The following is a 20224-nucleotide window of genomic DNA, read 5'->3' as shown; positions in this document are numbered from 1 at the left end:
TAAATGTTGTCTATGGAATTTTGGTCTTATTTTTACTTTCTTTTTATGTGGGGATTCAGAGAGATTGAATACCTATGCTGTCTCCGCCTACGTATTTTCCAATAATCAACTTTGTATGTGTGTTTAATATTAATTATATTCATCTCTGTATCACAAAAGTCTATGCCCTAAGTTAATCACTCACCTGTTACTTCTATCATCTAAGTTTTTATGTTTGCCTTTAGTTTATCTCATTTTTTACCAGCTGAGCCACTAGGGGCTCAGATGGTAGAGAATCTGCCTGTAATTCAGGAGACCTGGGTGCAACCTCTAGGTTGGGAAGATCCTCTGGAGAAGGAAATGGCTACCCACTCCAGTATTCAGGCCTGGAGAATTCCATGAACAGAGGAGCCTGGAAGACTACAGTCCATGGGGTCCCAAAGAGTTGGACATGACCGAATGACTTTCACTTTTACTTTTCACTTTTACTTATCTCATTTTTACTATCATTTTCCTTAACTGTGTCTCTAACATGGAGAGTTTCTATACTTTATTGTATGATAGGCATTAGGTTCTACTAGGTTGCAGAAAGTAAACAGATGGTTACTATGTGTTCATTACCCTGTCTTTGCCTTGTGAATCAGAATTCCCAATCTATGACTGTTTATATAATGAAAGACCTGGGCTTCATAAATGGTGGAGATACATTATATAATTTTTATAGATTTTTTTAAAATCTAAGCAAGACATCCACATAAGGTAAAATTGAAATATCAAAAGCTGTATGTCTGTCATTCACTCACCTGAACTATCAGGAAAGGAGAGCATCCAAGCCAAAGAAATAGGAGCAGATGTTTTTCTCTGAAAATAACTGTACCATAGTCAGAGTGGGCCAAGGAGAGGCAAATATGTATGGCTATTTGCAACTTTATAGATTATAGAAATAATACTTCTGTCTTACCTTTTCCAATGGAAAATTTAGTGTTAAAATATTTCTAATGCCTCAAGACGGCTAATCTACATTTAGAGATTGAACTATTATCCCGAAAATATTTTAAATAGGCCTTGTCAGTTTTAATCTTTGTAATTTGGGCTGAATTGTACCATAACTTACAAAAGATTTAACCCAAAACACAAGAAATACTAAAATGCCAAGTTCTCCAGCAAAACTGAAAATATTATTCCTTGAATATTCATGGAGTGTATGGAGTCTCTTTTATATTCTGGGAATATAAAAAAGTGAAGATCCTACCCCTGTTTTCAAGGAAAGAAGACAGCTATCTTTATATAATGAATTGTTCCCAAATGCTAATCAGCATGCAAGTGTCAGAATTTGGGGCAAGTTTTTAACCATTTTTTGATGAAAAATCGCAAAAGATGTACCATATAGTAAATTTTTATAAATCTAAATTTATTTAATTTAAAAGACTGTTCTAAGATTATATCCTTAATACTTTCTACTGCCAAATATCCTTTTGTTCAAGAAATTATAATGATAGTAAATTATAGGATATTTTTTACTGTGCTTACTTAAATAATAAAAGTCAGTAACACTATTTAATTTCCAGAAACTTTAGATTTAATGATCTGAACACTCAACTCTTGAAACCTGAGTCATTGTAATAACAGGTGCTATTACAACAATATGAACTATGCATTATATAGCAGTAACTAATTCTATGGTGAACTAAAATGATTGTTTAAGTTATAAAGAAATCAAGTTTATTTTTAATTTATAGTAATGTTATTTTTATTTTAATAAATATGTTGCAAAATATTTTCTTCATGTTTCCTTTATCACTTCCTGGTTCTGGGTCTGAGTTGGTATATACTTTAAAAGAAAATTTTGTTTGCACTGAATAGAAGTAGCAAATTGTTTTAAAGATTTCTTACAGTTAAGTAAAATAAAGATCTAAATATATAAGTGGCCAAAGATGAGAAACTCAACAAGCAAAAGAATAGCTGCTATAGATACAGGCTTCCCTGGTGGCTCATACGGTAAAGACTCTGCCTGCAATGCGGGAGACCCAGGTTCAATCCCTGGGTCAGGAAGATCCCCTGGAGAAGGAAATGGTGCCCACTCCAGTATTCTTGCCTGGGAAATCCCATGGACAGAGGAGCCTGTTGGGCTATAGTCCATGGGATCTCAAACATGGAAAAGGCGTGCAACTTCACTGGTAATACTGTAAATTAAAATAAGGCAGGTAGGTTGGTAGATATTTAAGGAATGAGCATTCTCAAATCCTATTGTTGGAAGAAAAAACTGATACAAACTTCCTTTAAACTACTTGGCAATATTTATCGAGTCTTAACAATATAGAAATCCTTAAAAACCATTAATCCTATTTCTAAAAACCTTTCCTGAGAAAATATTGGAGTCTCGGTTAAGTTATTATGAACATGGACATTTGTTGCAATGTTGCCAACAATTAGAAGTCACATAAATGTCCATAGCAAAATGTTTTTAAAATTCTAATAATTTACATATTAGACTATTATACAATCATGAAAAATCATTTTGAATAATATTTAATAATGTGTGAACATGTTAGAAGGGAACAAAATTCCATATAATAGAGTAATAAATTTGTTTTATATAAGAAAAATATATGAGCATATAATAGAAAATGTTTTCAGTGGTTCTTTCTGAGCAACAGAATTATATATGCTTTCTTTTTTTTATTTACTGTATTTCCCAGACCTCCAACAAGAACGTGTTACTTTAATATTTTTTAAAAGATTATTATAGAAAAATCCTGTCCTTTTAAAAAAGGAAATTATAGACTGTAACAGGTTTAGTTTCTGCCTCTGAAGATGAACCTTTTTAAACTAGGCTATGAGTTTAAACCAGAAGCCTAGATATAAGAAGTGTAATTCTTTGCTGGGGACAAATTTTCTTGTTAGTTTCTCTTTGCTGTCTCATCTGTAAAAACACATACTGCCACTCTATGTTACAAGGGTGAGGAGAGAAGAAAGAGAAAATTACTAAAATAAAATATCTGTAGCTCTTAATTAATAGGAAAATAGGTACTTTGATGCCATTACTGCAGTATAGGCTACTGTTTCGGTTTTCTGTAAGGATTACCAAAAAGCATGTAAAGTACTTACAGAATCAGAGAGAGAAAAAAAGAAGTGTGTAAATACAAACCATGATCCTTCTGGCATCACTTCTGTTTGTATGTGTTGCAGTATAACCTTGAATATTTGGATGCAAGTCATAACCATGTGATAACCCTTGAAGGATTTAGAGGTCTGATGAAACTTAAGCACTTAGACTTGAGCTGGAATCAATTGAAAAAATCTGGCGATGAAATAAATATGTTATGCAAACATACCACAAGCCTTCTCACTCTAGATATTCGACATAATCCATGGCAAAAGGTAAGTAACAGACATGTTTATAAAAAACAATCATTTTTATTTCAAAGCTGTTTTCTCACTATTATTCAATAATACCCAGAAGCAAACTGTCTTTGTCTCAGTAGAGTTCCTTGAAGTATTTCATAAGTTGAATATAATGTATTGATCAAGTGAATCAAATGTTATTATAGAAAAGTCTTTAATTTCACATCAGATCTTTTTGCAGCCTCTAATAGTTTGAGAGTATTTTGGTCTTAAGAGCCTCAGATGTCATTGCCATCTGAAAACCTTTAGAGAAGTTTTATAATGCAGTATATACAGCTCAGTGTGCTAGAATCTGACTGTAGTGAGGCATAGGAACCAAGAATAATAGAATATTATACTGTGAGAGAAACATATTGTTAAAGGGGGAACACATTTGTCACATTCTCTGATAAACCTAAATTATAAAGTCTTACTTATGTTCTGTTATAAAAGGAAATTTGAGCACTGTTTTTTCTCATCACATGTTTAGATTCATGCTAAGAAATTTCAATACTCAATGATTATATTGAAGAATATCTCTTAAGTATTTAAAATAAGCCCCAAATTTATAATTTCAAGAATACATCTTTTCTTGCTTTTCAAAAATGTATATAGACCCTGTTCAACATTTTAAAAAGGGACTAAAGCATGATTGCTTCTATCACATTGGCCATATTACTATGTTTATCCTGTTGTATTTCTCCTTTTTCACTCCATAAAATTGAAGCATATTTTTCTTTTACCAAATCAGACTTCCTGAATGATCATAGTAGAGCTATAGCCCTGCTGCCAAATTAAATGTCAAGAGCTGAAGATCTGTATTGGCTCACCCAATTGGCTGAGTTGCTAACTGCTGATCTAGATAAACAGGAGGCACTGCAGTTCTTTGAACACTTTTCATCACTGTCACTTTTCAACAGCTAGTGGGATTTCCTCCCTTCACAACAGTAGAAGTATCCAGCTTCAAACAAAACAGATTAATTCTTAAATATAATTTAATATCAACTATTATTTGAAGAATTAAGTTAAGCCTTTATTTTTAGACATATATAATAAAGTAGGAGGTGCATAATTTGAATTATGTGGGAAGGAATGAAGAAAAACTCCTTTCTGTGTCATAACATTATGTAATATTTTGTAAAAATTACCTTTCGTTATTTTTCCCAAGCCAGCCACATTAAGGCTGAGTGTTATTGGCAGATTAAAGACTCTTACTCATTTAGATGGAGTCCTCATTTCTGAAGAAGAAGCAACAGCAGCTATGAAATTTATTTCTGGAACAAAGATTACTCAGGTTGGCTTTTACTGTTTAATATTTCTTGTTCTATTTAGAATATACAAATAATATTTCCCATACTCTTATTTCATTATTGAGATTTTGTATTCTCTCTTAGCATGCTAATAAAAAAGTTCATCTATAGCAATCATATCACTTGAAAATTTTTTTCTGCTTAAATGTATCCTATTAAAATACCAAGTGGTTGTATGGAGTCTCATCCCTGGACACTACCCCAAAAATACTTCTAGGGTAACTGTTTTTTTCCTAGTCAACCTGAACTCACCCGAGTCCTTTCTAGAGCCTTCATGAAAATAAGCAACTTTCTGTGGATAAGGTAAGCCTAGAGACCTTGAGAAAGCATTTAGTGACTTATTTACCTAGTATTGATATTATATGTGTCTGGCTGAAAAAAACAAAGCCTATTAACTTGGGGAAGGGAAAATACCTGTATTACCCAGATTAAGAATGCTACTTTAACTAAAGTTGCTTCAATATCCTTAATATCTCCACTCGAGTTATCTAGGTATTTACTTTCTGTAGAATATTTGAATGTTAATTCCTTAATGTAATGTTTAAGTTTGGATCTGTTTAAAGTGAAGGAAAGAAACTTTTTTGTTGATCAAAATATCATTGACTCCTAAAGAAGACTTGGGGATTTACCCTACCAGACATCAAAACTTGCTAAAATCCAGTGTGGATTTGGCAGAGTTAGACAAATAGACCAACACAACAGAATATAAAGACCCAGTGTAGACCCACACATACATGGAAAAGTGATAAATCACAGAGCTGACGATATAGATTAGGGAGTCTAGTCAATAAAAGGTACTGGGATAACTGCATTAAGGTTTCACTGCAAAACACAAAACCAAAATATTTTAGAAGAAAAGATCAGAAATTATCATTATAACCTTGAATTAGGGAAGAATTTATTATGTAAGAAATAAAGAGCATAAACTATAAAAGATTGGATTTGTCTATCTTAAAATTAATACATCTAATCCTCAAAGGGTAGAAAGTCAAAAGACAAGCTATTTAATGGGAAAAGAAATTTGCAACATATCTAATTGACAAAATTAGATAAAATTAGATTAAAATTAGACAAAATTCTTTATATATCCAAAATATATTAGGAAAAAGACAACCAATCAAACAGAAAAATGAGCAAAAGATTTAAATAGACACTTCACTGGAGAGGAAATCAGAACAGCCAAAAAACTTAGGAATAGATGCTCTACCACATTAATACTCAAGATAATAAACTAAAACTTTAATGACCTACCAATTTATGGCCACTATTGGGAAAAAAAACACTCTTGACAATACCAAGTTTTAGCAAAGATTTGAAGTAAAAGTTATTACAATTGGTGTAACCACTTTGGAATACAAATTGACCCTATCTAGTAAAGTTGAATATATACATACCCTAAACCCAGCAAGTTATATACTCCAAAGAAACTCTTGCATATGTGTACCAAGAGTCATACACAAGAGTATTCATAACAGCAATGTTTATAATAGCAAAAAAACCCTGAAATCAGCTCAGTGTTCATTGACTCTGATAAGGAAATACTATATAACAATGACATATGAATAAACTACAGCTACAGGCAGAAGTGTAGATGAATCTCATAGATACAATGTTGAGCAAAAAAGCAAGTTACAGAAGAATACAAACATTATTCAATTTTCACAAAGTTCAAATATGTGTAAGACTAACTAATATTTTATTTATGGATAAAAACATAGGTCTATAAAGAAAACAAGTAGTGGTAGATACAAATTTTGAGATTATTTGATTGCTTCTTAACAGGACTGACTGATTCACTTGAGATGAGTGATGGCTTCTGAGCAGCAGAGAAAAAAGATTAGGATGGGAGACACAGGGAGCTTCTGGGGTATTAGGAATATTCTAGCTCTTAAACTGGTTTCATGGATGAATTACATGGTATTTGTATTATAATAATCCTTTCACAGTTTTATGAATATTATTTTATTATGGTTAAATGACTGACAAAACAAAAACTGAGTGAGACATATGATTTAAAGTGTATCAAGTTACTGAAAACACTTTAAGACATAGAAAGTGTCATATTTTAAAATCACTCATTGGATCAGCCGCCTGAGAGACAGTGCTTCTAACTGTGTATACATGGGCCTCTCTGTGCTAGTTCTTTATTCATCGTGTGTTTTTCTGTTTTATTAGTTATCTCTCTTACGGCATTCTAGTACTAAAGAAGAGAGACCACGGATTCTCAGCACATGGCCTTCTGCCAAAATTCTGACACAGACTTCAAAGTTAGGACCACATTCACATATGAGTGGAAATTGGTACTTGAAGGTAAAAGCAATTCTATTAAACTTAATGTAAAAATCTTAAGTTCAGTTGGTTTTAGTCAGCTTTGCCCCTTATGTCATAAAGAGGGTACAGATAGGTAATGGGCAGAAAACTGGGAGAGACAAATTAAAATTGAAAGAGAAGTCAAGTTGTGACTGGCTGTGTCACAGGGCTAGACATCAGGACTAGGCCTCAATGTTCCAGATGTTCAAGCTGGATTTGGAAAAGGCAGAGGCACCAGAGATCAAATTGCCAACATCCATTGGATCATAGAAAAAGCTAGAGAGTTCAAAAAAAACATCTACTTTTGCTTTATTGACTATGCCAAAGCCTTTGACTGTGTGAATCACAACAAACTGTGGAAAATTCTTAAAAAGGTGGGAATACCAGACCACCTGACCTGCCTCCTAAGAAATCTGTATGCAGGTCAAGAAGCAACAGTTAGAACTGGATATGGAACAACTGACTGATTCCAGATTGGGAAAGGAGTATGTCAAGGCTGTATATTGTCACCCTGCTTATTTAACTTGTATGCAGAGTGCATCATGTGAAATGCCCGGCTGAATGAAGAACAAATTGGAATCAAGATTGCCAGGAGAAATATCAGTAACCTCAGATATGTAGATAACACCACGCTATGGCAGAAAGCAAAGAGGAACTAAAGAGAGCCTCCTGATGAAAGTGAAAGAGGGGAGTGAAAAAGATGGCTTAAAGCTCAACATTCAAAAAACTAAGATCATGGCATCTGGTCCCATCACTTCATGGCAAATAGATGGGGTAACAATGGAAACAGTGACAGACTTTATTTTCTTGGGCTCCAAAATCACTGTGGATGGTGACTGCAGCCATGAGATTAAAAGACACTTGTTCTCTGGAAGAAAAGCTATGACCAACCCAGAAAGCATATTAAAAAGCAGAGAAATCACTTTGTCGACAAGGGTCCATCTAGTCAAACTATGGTATTTCCAGTAGTCATGTATGGGTGTGAGAGTTGGACTATAAAGAAAGCTGAGCACCAAAGAATTGATGCTTTTGAACTGTGGTATTGGAGAAGACTCTTGAGAGTACCTTGGACTGCAAGGAGATCCAACCAGTCAGTCCTAAAGGAAATCAGTCCTGAATATTCATTGGAAGAACTGATGCTGAAGCTGAAACTCCAATACTTTGGCCACCTGATTCAAAGAACTGACTCGTTAGAAAAGACCCTGAAGCTGGGAAAGATTGAAGGCAGGAGGAGAAGGGGATGACAGAGGATGAGATGGCTGGATGGCATCACCAACTCGATGGACATGAGTTTGAGCAAGCTCCAGGAGTTGATGATGGACAGGAGATGATGATGGCGTGCTGCAGTCCATGGAGTCACAAAAAGTCGGACATGACTGAGTGACTGAACTGAACTGAGACCTCAACAGTGGTCACTCTAGCACAGGAATTTAGGATAAAGGTACACTACAAAACCAATGGGTAGATTCTGATAATATATCCAAATAAACAAGAGGACTTTAAAGCTCAGAGCCAGAGACCAAGTCAAAAGTTTGGATGGTAAGGTAAAAAGAATCAGGAATCCTGGCAAGGGAATAGGGGAACTGGTCAGAATTCACCCAAAGCTAAGGGAAAATGTTATGGATCACCCACAGCTTCTTGCTTCATAAAGCAGCATGTAACCTCTTGCCAAAGGTAGAAACTGAGTTAACAGAATGGAAATGGAAGATATTAATGCCATTGTTTTTATTACAGGATACAGAGATATTTAGCTGTGATGCTGGCTCAGTTATAGTCTTAGCTGACCCCATGGGCAGTTCTGGAATTACAGTGGCCCTTTAAATCTGTCCTCAGTTGGGCCGAGAAGGCCAGGCCTTTCTTTGCCAGGCCTTTCTTTCCCTTCATCATTGGGTAGGCGCCAACCTGGGAAGGGGCATGACCTTGAGCAAGGCAGCTGTCTGCAGCTGATGCTGTCCCTGAAGGGACTGACAGTTGAAGGCTTTCTGCCAATAGCATTTCCAGCAGCTGAGACAAGGCCTTCAGTACTGGGAAGCTGACTGGCACAGCTCAGTTCCTACAAAACTATATAAGTCCCTCTTTGAGTTATAATCTCAAAAAATAATCAGAATTTTACTTTTCTGTAAATTAAGAGCTTTGCCATGTTTTTAGTTCCTAAAGGATTTTTTTCTCATGTTACCACATTTGAATTATTTCTTTAGCCTTTTTATCTTATAACATTGAATTCTGACATGATTCAGAAATAACATATAAAGTGAATCATTCTACAGATAACTGCCTTAAATTTAGATGGGCAGCATCTTTTTGAAATCACAAATTTAGAAAAATTGGAAAATTTGAAATGGGCTTCATTCAGCAACAATAATCTCACTAAAATGGAAGGCTTGGAATCTTGTGTTAACTTGGAAGAGCTCACATTAGATGGAAACTGCATCTCAAAGATAGAAGGTAAGATGTTAGATAATCCTAGAGTCTTAAAATATGAATGTCTAATTAAGAAGAGTAAAAAGTGAGTAACACTGATGAAGGAATTTCTGAAGAGGAAGATCTTCCAAGAAGTCCCAAGAAGGTTTGGAGTAAAATATTCTGTCTAACTCACTTCAGCCGTGTCCAACTTTTTGTGACCCTATGAACTGTAGCCCGACAGGCTCCTCTGTCCATGGGATTCTCCAGGTCAAGAATACCGGAGTGGGTTGTCTCCTCCTCCAGGGGATTCTCCTCACCCTGGGTTAGAACCTGTATCTCTTATGTCTCCTGCATTGGCAGGCAGGTTCTTTACCACTAGTGCCACCTGTTAAGCCCAGAGTATTCTAAACACCTCTTAGTGGAATCTGTGGTTGGTTACTATATATAATGAGCCCAACTAGCTGATTTTCATTTCCTCTGCCTTCCCTCCCATCTTTGAACCCGTGTTTACCATCTATTACCAAACCTAGCATGTAACAAACTAGGCAGAAGTCAAGATCTATACCATCGTGTATATATTAATAAATGAATGAATGAGGTATACTTTTGAAAAAGATAAGTACCCATACACAAACACACACACACACATCAGCATACTTATCTAGGTATAGGATATTTCTGGATGTGCATTTTGGTAACAGGGTTGTCATTGAGAGAAGGTAAAAATTGAAAACCAAAGCCTGGGAAAGAGACTTAATTTATTTGCTTTTGAGTTGTTTTTAGCATGTATGTGCACTACCTTTTTCATAAAATAGAAATTTTTACTTTAAAAAGTTACATATGAAAAGCAAGTGTTAATTATCTTTAAAAATAGAATGTTTAACAGTCATTATTCTTTATTTTAATAGTGATTAACAATAGTTTATAAAAAAGTGCTTGATCGTAGGGATCACTTAGGATACTAATCAAATATATGTACAGATTCACAGGCCTCTCTTCTATAGATTTCAGCTGAGTAAGAGGGTAGAGAGGTTTAGCTCAGGCATCTGTGTTTAGAACCATCACTAGTCTTCCACTCCCATACAATAGGGTGCGAATTTTGCTTTGTATATACAACTGAGAACCCATTTCCTTTTTATTCCCCACCATATGCTCATTGAAAGGAAGAATCCTTCAACCTGTCTTTTCCCTATACCCACTTTTCAAAGATAGCTACCCCACTAAACTTTAACAGATATTTACCTTTTTTTTTTTTCCCAAACACATATAGGCCTAATATCCAATTTGAGGACTTTTGCTTTGATAGTACATCCTAACGGGCCCCAGATTGATTTACTTTCAGCATTTCATAGTCCCATGATAAAGGCTGATGTGAGAGGGGAACATGAATAAAATTTATTGAGTACTCATTTATTTGCCAATAGCTATAACTGATACTTTTCAAATATCACTCTATTTAATTCCATAGCCCTTAGAAGTAGATTTCAGTATATCCATTTCATGGAGGAGGAAAATCAGGCTCAGAGTTTACATAATTCTACATAATTTATCTATGGTCCTAAATCTAGTAGTGTTACATTTGAAATCAATTCTGACTCCAAAGTTCTGGTCTTTCAACTGCATCATCCTATCCACAGTTACCAAGTGTCTACAGTACATATTATATTAATATATAGGGATTAGATTGTAGTGAGAGGTAGCATTTCTGTCTTAAAGTACTTCTAAGCATAAAAAGGTAGAATTAAAGTTCTTTTTTTTTTACTGGAAATGATGCCACAGTAAGGAATACTTTTCCAGAGCATTATATTCTAGTTCCTTACCCTTAATGTTTTACAGTTCGGGTTAGTGATTACTTTAAGCTTTGTGTAGAGCTTTATATTATTGTGATGATGAAAACTTTAATTAATTACATCATTAAAAGGTTATTTGAAAGCTTAATTCAATATTCCTACACAGTGCTTTCCCTTAACATCTAAGAAAAATGAGTCTACTTAGAAATCCAAAATTAGAATTTAACATATTAGTTGGGACTTAATGCACATTATATTCTTCTTTAACAAAAGGGAAAACAATGAAGATCAATACTATAAAGTCTGTCAAGTGACTTGAACTTAGCAAAAGAAAATAGTAAAACAACCAGCAGCTTATTTTTTAAATTAACCTTTCAGTGCTGTCTGAATCTTTTTTTGAATTTGCTTATTTTTCTAGGCATTTCCAAGCTGACTAAATTAACCCGCCTCAGCATAAATAATAATCTCCTCACTGGTTTGGAAAAGCATACTTTTGATAACATGCTTCATCTGCATTCCCTTTCTCTTGAGAACAACAGAATCACTTCACTGAGTGGTTTACAAAAAGCTTTTACACTAATTGAATTATATGTAAGCAATAACTATATTGCTCTCAATCAGGAGATCTACAATTTAAAGGTGACTATCTGGGGGCACTAATGTTTTTATTTTTCTAAATATTTTATTTATTTATACTATGAAAGTAATACATGCTCACTATATAGAATTTGGAAAATATAGAAAACTGTAAAGAAGAAAATAAAAATCAGGAAAAACAAGGTTTGTTAAAATGTATCTGCATTCAATTTGTGTACACATACAAACATGTGAGTGTGTAACCATAGTGTCCCCAAGTTGATAGCTTCACAGAAATATATTTTAGTCCACAAATAAAATAACCCGATCCCCCATTCTTTCTAACTGTGCCTTCCTTAAGTATTTCCAAGGATTGCCTAACCTGACTGGGGGATAAGATTCATTAACAATTCCTGTTCTCAGAGCAGTTCTTGATTATCTTTCACTGCTTTCTGGCTCTTATTGATAGCTTCTACCCTCTCTGGTCAGCTTTGCCCAGTTTTGCTTTCTATAATTCTCACCAGTAAATCTCTTATATTGAGGCTACTGTATAACAGGTTTTACTGGAGGTTTTAATAAAATGGCAGTTTACTACAACAAAGAATAGGAATTTACTTCAAATGTAATGTAGGACTTCATAGTTTCTGAAGTTCAAAGGTCATTTCTTACCACTGAGACTCCCAATGGCCTCTCTCCTTTTGCTGATACCACATTGCTAGGGCTTTATCTCCTACCAAAAACTTACATCCATTTCCTATCTTTTCTTGCTTGCAAACTTATCCTCATCATATTCCCCCAATACAACTACTTCTAAAGCTGTAGAGTCAACCTAATCAACAATAGCTACATAATAAATATTTTATATTATAGATGCAAAGTAAGTAGTTTTTACCCTCTCATGTCAGGGCCCTTCCTTCACAACAAAGGCACATCAAAATATCTTATCTAATAAGGAAGCACATTGAAGTCTGCTACTCCCTTACCAGGCAGAAGCACTTCAGTTTTATCCCTCATCAGAAGACTGTGTTTTTCATTGCTTCATTTCACTATTTTATTTGTATATGTGCGTGTTCAGTCATGTCCAGTTCTTTGAGACCCCATGGACTGTAGCACACCAGACTCCTCTGTTCATGGGGTTTCCCAGACAAGAATACCAGAGTGGGTTGCCATTTCCTCCTCCAGGGGATCTTTCCCACCCAGGGATTGAACTGGCATCTCCTGTGCCTCCTGCATTGGCAGGTGGATTCTTTTACCACTGAGCCACCTGGAAAGCCCATATTTGTATACTACATAATAGCCACATACTATTTAATAGACTGTTATTCCATAAACATAGCATATGTTTTAAACTTTGCTAAGTTCTTTACAAGTCTTTATCATGGGTAATACATTTAGCAGCAGTATCCAAAAAGTGATTCTGATCATATAATATAGACCACTGAAATACTACACAAAATTATACCTTTAATAGTCTGAAAGTGTACTATAAATAGTACACTTCAAAAATCTCAAATCACTATGGAATGATAGAGTAATTCAAATATTGAAATTCAAGGATGATTAAACTCTTAAGGGGAAAAAACTGGTTAGAGTTAGTGTATATGTATGTCACATTAAATGTATGTATTTTATTATGCAGGGTTTATGCAACCTGGTTATTCTAGACATGTATGGAAACATTATTGTATGGAATCAAGAAAATTACCGGTTGTTTGTAATATTTCATCTTCCAGAACTGAAAGCTTTGGATGGAATCTCAATTGTAAGTTTTTTGTTGACTCATAGCATTTGGTCCAAACTGCATATTAATATATACCCATAGGTCATAGTCATTTTGAATGTTGCTTTATCACTAGTATGTAACCCAAACTTAACTATGCTTATTAAAATCTAGATCCCCAAAGCACATTTTAGATCTGGGTTTTAATTTTTTCTCCTTTGGCCAGTTTTTAATTGTCTAAATGAGGTGGCACAGAAGAGAAGATACTGCTTACATTTACACCCACTGAATTCAATTCCTAACAAATAAAGAGCACAATTTTATGAGACAGGATAGAAAAAACTGCCCTGGAGCCCTACCATCTTCTTGGGCCTAAAACCTGCTTCCTGTTACCTGGAAAAATACAGTTAAGATTTAAGGAAAACATATTTGAACCAATGAATGGTATGTCAACATTACTAGTAAACTGTACTAGTAAAAAATAACTTTTTGTACTGTGTTAAAAAATAACACAGAACATAGAATTGACTATGAAAGCAATATTTGGAAACTTGAATTCTGTAACAAGCAGGTTCATTCAAGGCTTCTGATTTCCATGTAATAGGATAGCACAACAAATGTGTGGAGAATAAAAAGTTCCCTGTGTAACATTGCCTAGCACCTATCAGACAATAAAACTCTTCAAGTTTCTAGAAAAGTGAGAGATAGTTTATGATTATTTGCGACTTTGAGGTACTCTGATAAGACTACTAATTCTAACCCTGCTTTTATCAGGACCCTCCTCAGAATGAAGAATCAAAAATATTCTCCCTCAAACATGAACAGTTCTCTAGAATGTTGCATACTGGGTTTTGTTTGGGTGTTGGTTTTGAAACAGGCATATGAAACTAGTACTGCATGTGCACCAGGGTGTTGTTGAGAATATTATCCTTCCTATCTCTCTGTGCCCTCAACCGAAGGGCCACTCGGAAAGTGCTTTTTGAAGTAAGTGTAGAAAAAACATTTCCCCCTGAAGAAAGGTTATGGTCTCCTCGCTGACAATAAGTATTATTTAACTATTTTCCTTTTCACTTTGACCACCTTAAAGCTCAGTGCCAAATTTGTGGTTCAGTAACAGAAACCCTGTAGGACTTATGGTCTCTCTCCCTATCCCAACATTTGATCTCTTCTAACTTACATCATTCTCAATCTTCACTATTATTTACATTTTACTATTTGATTATATGTTCCTCCTGTAAGCTGCCACAAATTTTTTGTAAGATGAGGTAGAATATATGAATTAATCATGGGACATGAAGATTAGTCTGAATAATCTAGACTTTAACTGAGAAGAAATGGGAAGGCATTGAAGTTTTTGAGTAGGGGAATAACATAATTCAAAATTATGTATTAGGAAATTTAACAGCAGTGTTTAGAGCAATAGACAAAAAAACCAATAGACTATTAGCTTAGTCTAGATATGAGGTACTGAGAAACTGAAATGAACCAACGGGAAATAGTATTAAAAATGGAGAGTTGAAAGTTAGAAATACTAGGAAAAATTGACAGAACTTGGCAACCAATTAAATTTGCAAGATGAGGAAAGGAAAGAATAAAAGAGGTCTATAAGGCTTGAGTCTATGCCAGTAAGAGATATCATAACAGAAATATTATAGAAAGAAAGTAGTTTCAGGAATAAGATGATTAGTGTTGGACATACTAAGTTTTATACGATAGTGGATCATCTGATTGGAGATGGCAAACAGGCAATTGAAAACACAGGACTAACTTTAGATATGGACATTTAATTTACATTTGTTTAGATTTGGAAGTAATTTAAAGAAAGTTGTCTAGTTAAAACCAAAGCATATACCATTGACTAAGGAAAGAGATGTAGAGAAAGTAAAGAAATCTAAGTGAGGCTTTAATACTTTCATTTAGTAAATGTAAAGAGGAAAAAAAGCCACCATAAGTAGATGTAGCAGGAGGTAGAAGGCAATATGATCCTAGAGTGCTTGAGAGGTAAATAGACATTGACTTTAGAAATAACATAGTCCAAAGCCTATATCTTGTGAATGAACACAAAGAACTCCAGAGAATTTAAATGCCTTATTCCAAGTGACAGGACTTTTTAATGGTAAAGCACGGACAGCTAAGTCTCACTCTGTCTCCAGGGCTCCGTGGATATATAATCATACCAGGAAGTAAGGTAATGTCACTGGAAGTTCCAACCTTCTAATCATGGTTGATTTTCCTGGCAACCAGTCCCCATTCTCAGGGACTTTCCAAAAGTCATCTTGTTAAGATAAACTCAGGTGTGGTTGAAAGGCTTGTTAGGAATAGCAGCACGCTCCTTTCACCTGATGGTTCTGGAGCTATTTCAGGAATTGAAAACAAAAACCACAATATTATAATAAAAGATTCCCAGATGTGAGAGTTGGAACATAAGGCTGAGCACTGAAGAACTGATGCTTTTGAACTGTGATGTTGGAGAAGATTCTTGAGAGTCCCTTGGACAGCAAGGAGATCAAACCAGTAAATCCTTTAGGAAATCAGTCCTGAATATTCATTGGAAAGACTGATGCTGAAGCCGAAGCTCCAATGCTTCGGCCACCTGATGCAAAGAACTGACTCATTGGAAAAGACCCTGATGCTGGGAGAGATTGAAGGCAGGAGAAGAAGGGAATGAGAGGATGAGATGGCTGGATGGCATCACTAAGTCAATGAACATGACTTTGAGCAAGCTCCAGGAGATGATGAAGGACAGGGAAGCCTGGCGTGCTGCAGTCCATGGGGTTGCAAAGAGTCGGACATGACTGAGTGGCTGAACAACAACATGGCTCTAATACAGGAAATTACAAGAGTTTTAGGAGCTATGTGCCAGGAACAGTAGACGAAGACCAAATGTATATTTCTTATTATAAATCACAATATCACAGCTCATGCCCTTGTCTTTTTACAGCAAAATGATCATAAATTCAAAAGATTTTGGAATATTGCTATAATCCCATTCAGTTATTATATAGTCCATAATCATGGAAATGTCTCCCAGGGTGAGGCTACTCAGATTTACAGCTTTCCATTGGAGACTTTTGTCAGTCTCCTAAAACAGGGGTAGTCTCAGAAAACATAGCTTCACCCTTTCAAGCATCTGCTGTAATTGAACTGAGACAATATCAACTCTTGCTCTACCCTCTTTTGAGGTAATATAAATAATACTGATTTCCCTCATTACATTACGTATTTATTAATTCCTTTACCCACAACTTCCCTTCCCCATTCTTTCCATTTATACCCATATTTTTCCACTTCTGGAAGGGACATTAGGTTTGACCACTGTGCTGGTCTAGATTGCAGACAGCGATACTAGTCTACCATATATCTCCCCTCAGCCCACCTCCCTTAAAATAGGGCGAGGTGATAATAGGTGCAAAACTAGTGGGCTATTTTTGCTACTAGGGAATACAGATACATTCACTGTTAACTCCAATTTTGCCAGATGGAGTGAAGGTAAAATCTACCCCCATCAGGCCTTTAGGAATTCTGACAAGATGTTTAAAAGCATAGTTTCTTGCTTAAAAATGATCCCTATTTCTAGCACTTATGATTGCAGGTGTGTTTCTGTGACCACTGCATCGGGTAGGAAAAAAAAGTTGAGGTGATGTAAGGAAGAAGGAAAGAGAAAGTATAATGATTTTACCAGCATCATCCTTCCTTAGTAAGAAGTGCATAGTCATATCAGCATCCTTCCCCTGTCCCCAGATCCACCAGAAAAATAGACGTCTATCCATCGGGGACACTCTTTTTAGCTCCACTCACGTTCAGTGAGTGTGAGCACACTCAGAAAGACGTGTAAGCCAGACCCCAGACTGTCAGGATTCTATCTCCCCCTGTTTTAGACAACCAGTGTTTTGATTGCCCACTCCAATTCTCCATCAAACTACTACTCTGAAAAGGATAGTTTCCTGTCCATTGTTGCACAGTATGGCTGTAAAGCATGTTCCTTGGTCTGAAGAAATAACCATCAACTGTCCAAATTGGTGTCATATCTTCAGTTCCAGCTCTTTTATAGCACTATGTGCATTTGCATTTACACTGGATAAGCAAATCCCAGTCCAGGGTCAGTATCTATTCCTGTCAGAACCTATTTGTAGCTCCCCAGGGCTACCAGCCTCAGTCTGACTTGCCAGCTATGTTCAGGGCCTTCCCACAGGGAAATCTGCCACACAGCCATCTGCAGTCTCTGTCTCTTTTGCTGGCAGATGGAACAGTGCTTATTGGCATTTTGTACCTAAGAGGGTGCAAGAGGAATATCTCTAGATTCAGCCTATCTCTGCATTGCTATAGACCCCCAATGTCCACCTATTTTATAGACGCAGGTGGCCACCTTAAGTGAACATATGGGCCTATCTGCTTGTCTATTTCAATCACCTTCCAAAATTGAAAGCGAGTTCAGATGGGCATCAACGTGCCCTACTTTAATATACCCACCAATTTCCATAGGGCTGTGCCCCATATGGACATCATTTTAACAGGTCAGGTTTTCATTATTCTCCTGTCTGACCATATGGCAAGCAGGAACAGTAGATGAAGGTTTCTAATTATTATCAGAGTAACACACCAGAGAACTCACCACATGTTGTTCCTCAGGTCCCAAGGTCCCTACCTGGTCTGCATTCTTCTCTGAACCTTTCAGTCTCTTATGTGTATTTTATATGTAATATCCAGAGGGTTTGGCTATACTTAGTATGAAATAGGGAGAAATGAGTCCACTCCATTTTGACCTGGAACCAAAGAATTAAAGACATTCAGTCATCTGTAAACGTGGAGAAGGGCGTCGCAACCCACTGCAGTATTCTTGCCTAGAGAATTCCATGGACAGAGGAGCCTGAGGGACTGCAGTCCTTGGGGGTCACAAAGAGTTGGACACAACTGAGTGACTAAGCACAGCAGAATCATCTGTAAGAGAGGACATCACTTTCTAAATATCCTCATACACAGGAACCAGCAGAGACTGAGTGTGCAAAAGATTTGTTTGGTGGCAGACTGACTTCTGATATGATTGCTGAACGACAAGGACACTCAAACTTCACCCAAATGCAAGAACTAAATTGGACTTCATCATCCATCAGGTACAATCATTTTAGTATATGATATTTGATATTATGAGGGCTTCCTTGGCAGTTCAGTGGTAAAGAATCCATTTGCCAAGCAGATGTGGGTTCAATCCATGAGTCAGGGATATCCCCTAGAGTAGGAACTGGCAACCCACTTTGGTATTCTTGCCTGGGAAGTCCTGGCACAGAGGAGCCTGGCAGTCGCAAGGACAATGAGGTTGCAAGTTTCAGACATGACCAAACAACAGCAATTTGATATTATAATTAAATGTGTAGTCATTATTATTTTTGTAAGGTTTATAATTTATACATCTTATCCAAATACAGCCAGTAATTCAGAAAATCGACTACCCTACTTCACAATCTCATATTAACTTTACCATCTTTGAAATGCATTAATAACTTTTATTATCACACATTATGATTAAAGATGTCATCAAGCTCTTTCTAAGACTTTATATTTCTATTTTATTTTATAACCAAGTTTTTAAAATGGGAACATACTATGTTTGCTCCTCACATTGTATCACTCTAATCCAGCATTATCTGGCTTTCACTGCTAGCATTCCTCTGATGCTGTTCTCATGAATGTTTTCATTGTTAGATAATGATAATGGTTAATAAATCCTTTTCTCTTCTTTTTTCTATTCTGTACTCTTCATAGGCAGATATCTTCAGCCGCTGTTTTAATTTATGATGAACCCCTAATTTAGCCTGAACCTGGGCTCCTCATTTGAATATTTGCTCCCTAGATAGCATCAAGGAAATAACATTCTCCTGTTGTTGCCCAAGCCAGAAATCTAAGGTCCACTTCTCTCTCTCCTTTGTCCATTTTTAATTAATCACAACATTCTACAGAGTCTGTGTCTTAAGTATGTGTCATAGTTCCCTCTATCTTCTTTCCATAGTCATTGCCATTGTCCTAGATTGGAGAATTGCCTATTTTAGAAACTATTGTTTTTTGTCTCATATAACCTTACCTGCAAGTCCATCTATTATCCATACTGCTTACTACAATGCAAATTTTATCAGATCACTTCCCTTCTCAACATCGTTCAGTGGCTTTCCACTGTAGAGAGAATAAAATTTTAAATCTCTTTGTATGACATGGGAGGCCCTTTCATTACCAATCCATTTTTATCTCTTGTAATCATTACCTTTACTGCACCATAACTCTTTATACTCCAGAAATTCTAAAATATTCTATTCCTTAATCTCAGTCACAAAATGCTGTTTCATGTTTCTGCCTTTGCTTGCAGCTGTTTCACTGCCGGGAACTCTTTCTTGCCTGACAGATGCCCCAAATTCTCCAAGTCTCATTTTAAGATCTTTCTCCCCAGTGAAGTCATTTCTGACTTCCCCAAATAGGTTTTTCTTTCCCTAAAATGCCGTTATACCTAATCATATTGTGGCAAATTTCCTTTTTTTATTATAGTTTTTCTGTATCCCATTTCTTGAGTGCATGGACAGTGTCTTTCATATTTGTAGACTTTCTAAATACATTGTCTGCACTTAGGAAATAACTAATGAAAACATGTTGAAAGAATAAGAAACTTACTAATGGATAAAGTATGTTATAATTATAACTTAAGAGTTGAGGATTTAAAGATGTGGTTAGGCTTTTGTGCAGCAAAGGAAACCATCAACAAAATGAAA

At 35.8% G+C, this 20224-nt stretch overlaps 1 protein-coding gene across 1 annotated transcript in view; it reads left to right on the top strand.

The window, feature by feature from the left end:
* Positions 1-20224, top strand: part of LRRC9 (leucine rich repeat containing 9) — a 112125-nt gene that overhangs the window by 66112 nt on the left and 25789 nt on the right. Inside the window, exons 18-24 of the mRNA XM_043920452.1 lie at positions 3169-3360; positions 4532-4657; positions 6849-6983; positions 9251-9428; positions 11595-11815; positions 13392-13514; positions 18453-18583. Of these exons, the coding sequence (XP_043776387.1) occupies positions 3169-3360; positions 4532-4657; positions 6849-6983; positions 9251-9428; positions 11595-11815; positions 13392-13514; positions 18453-18583 (1106 nt within the window). The remainder of the gene's footprint in view (positions 1-3168; positions 3361-4531; positions 4658-6848; positions 6984-9250; positions 9429-11594; positions 11816-13391; positions 13515-18452; positions 18584-20224) is intronic.

Source organism: Cervus elaphus, chromosome 12 (assembly GCF_910594005.1).
Source record: "Cervus elaphus chromosome 12, mCerEla1.1, whole genome shotgun sequence".
Lineage (NCBI taxonomy): Eukaryota > Metazoa > Chordata > Mammalia > Artiodactyla > Cervidae > Cervus > Cervus elaphus.
Note: the sequence above shows the minus strand (reverse complement) of the source record. Positions and strands in the feature narration are given on the sequence as shown.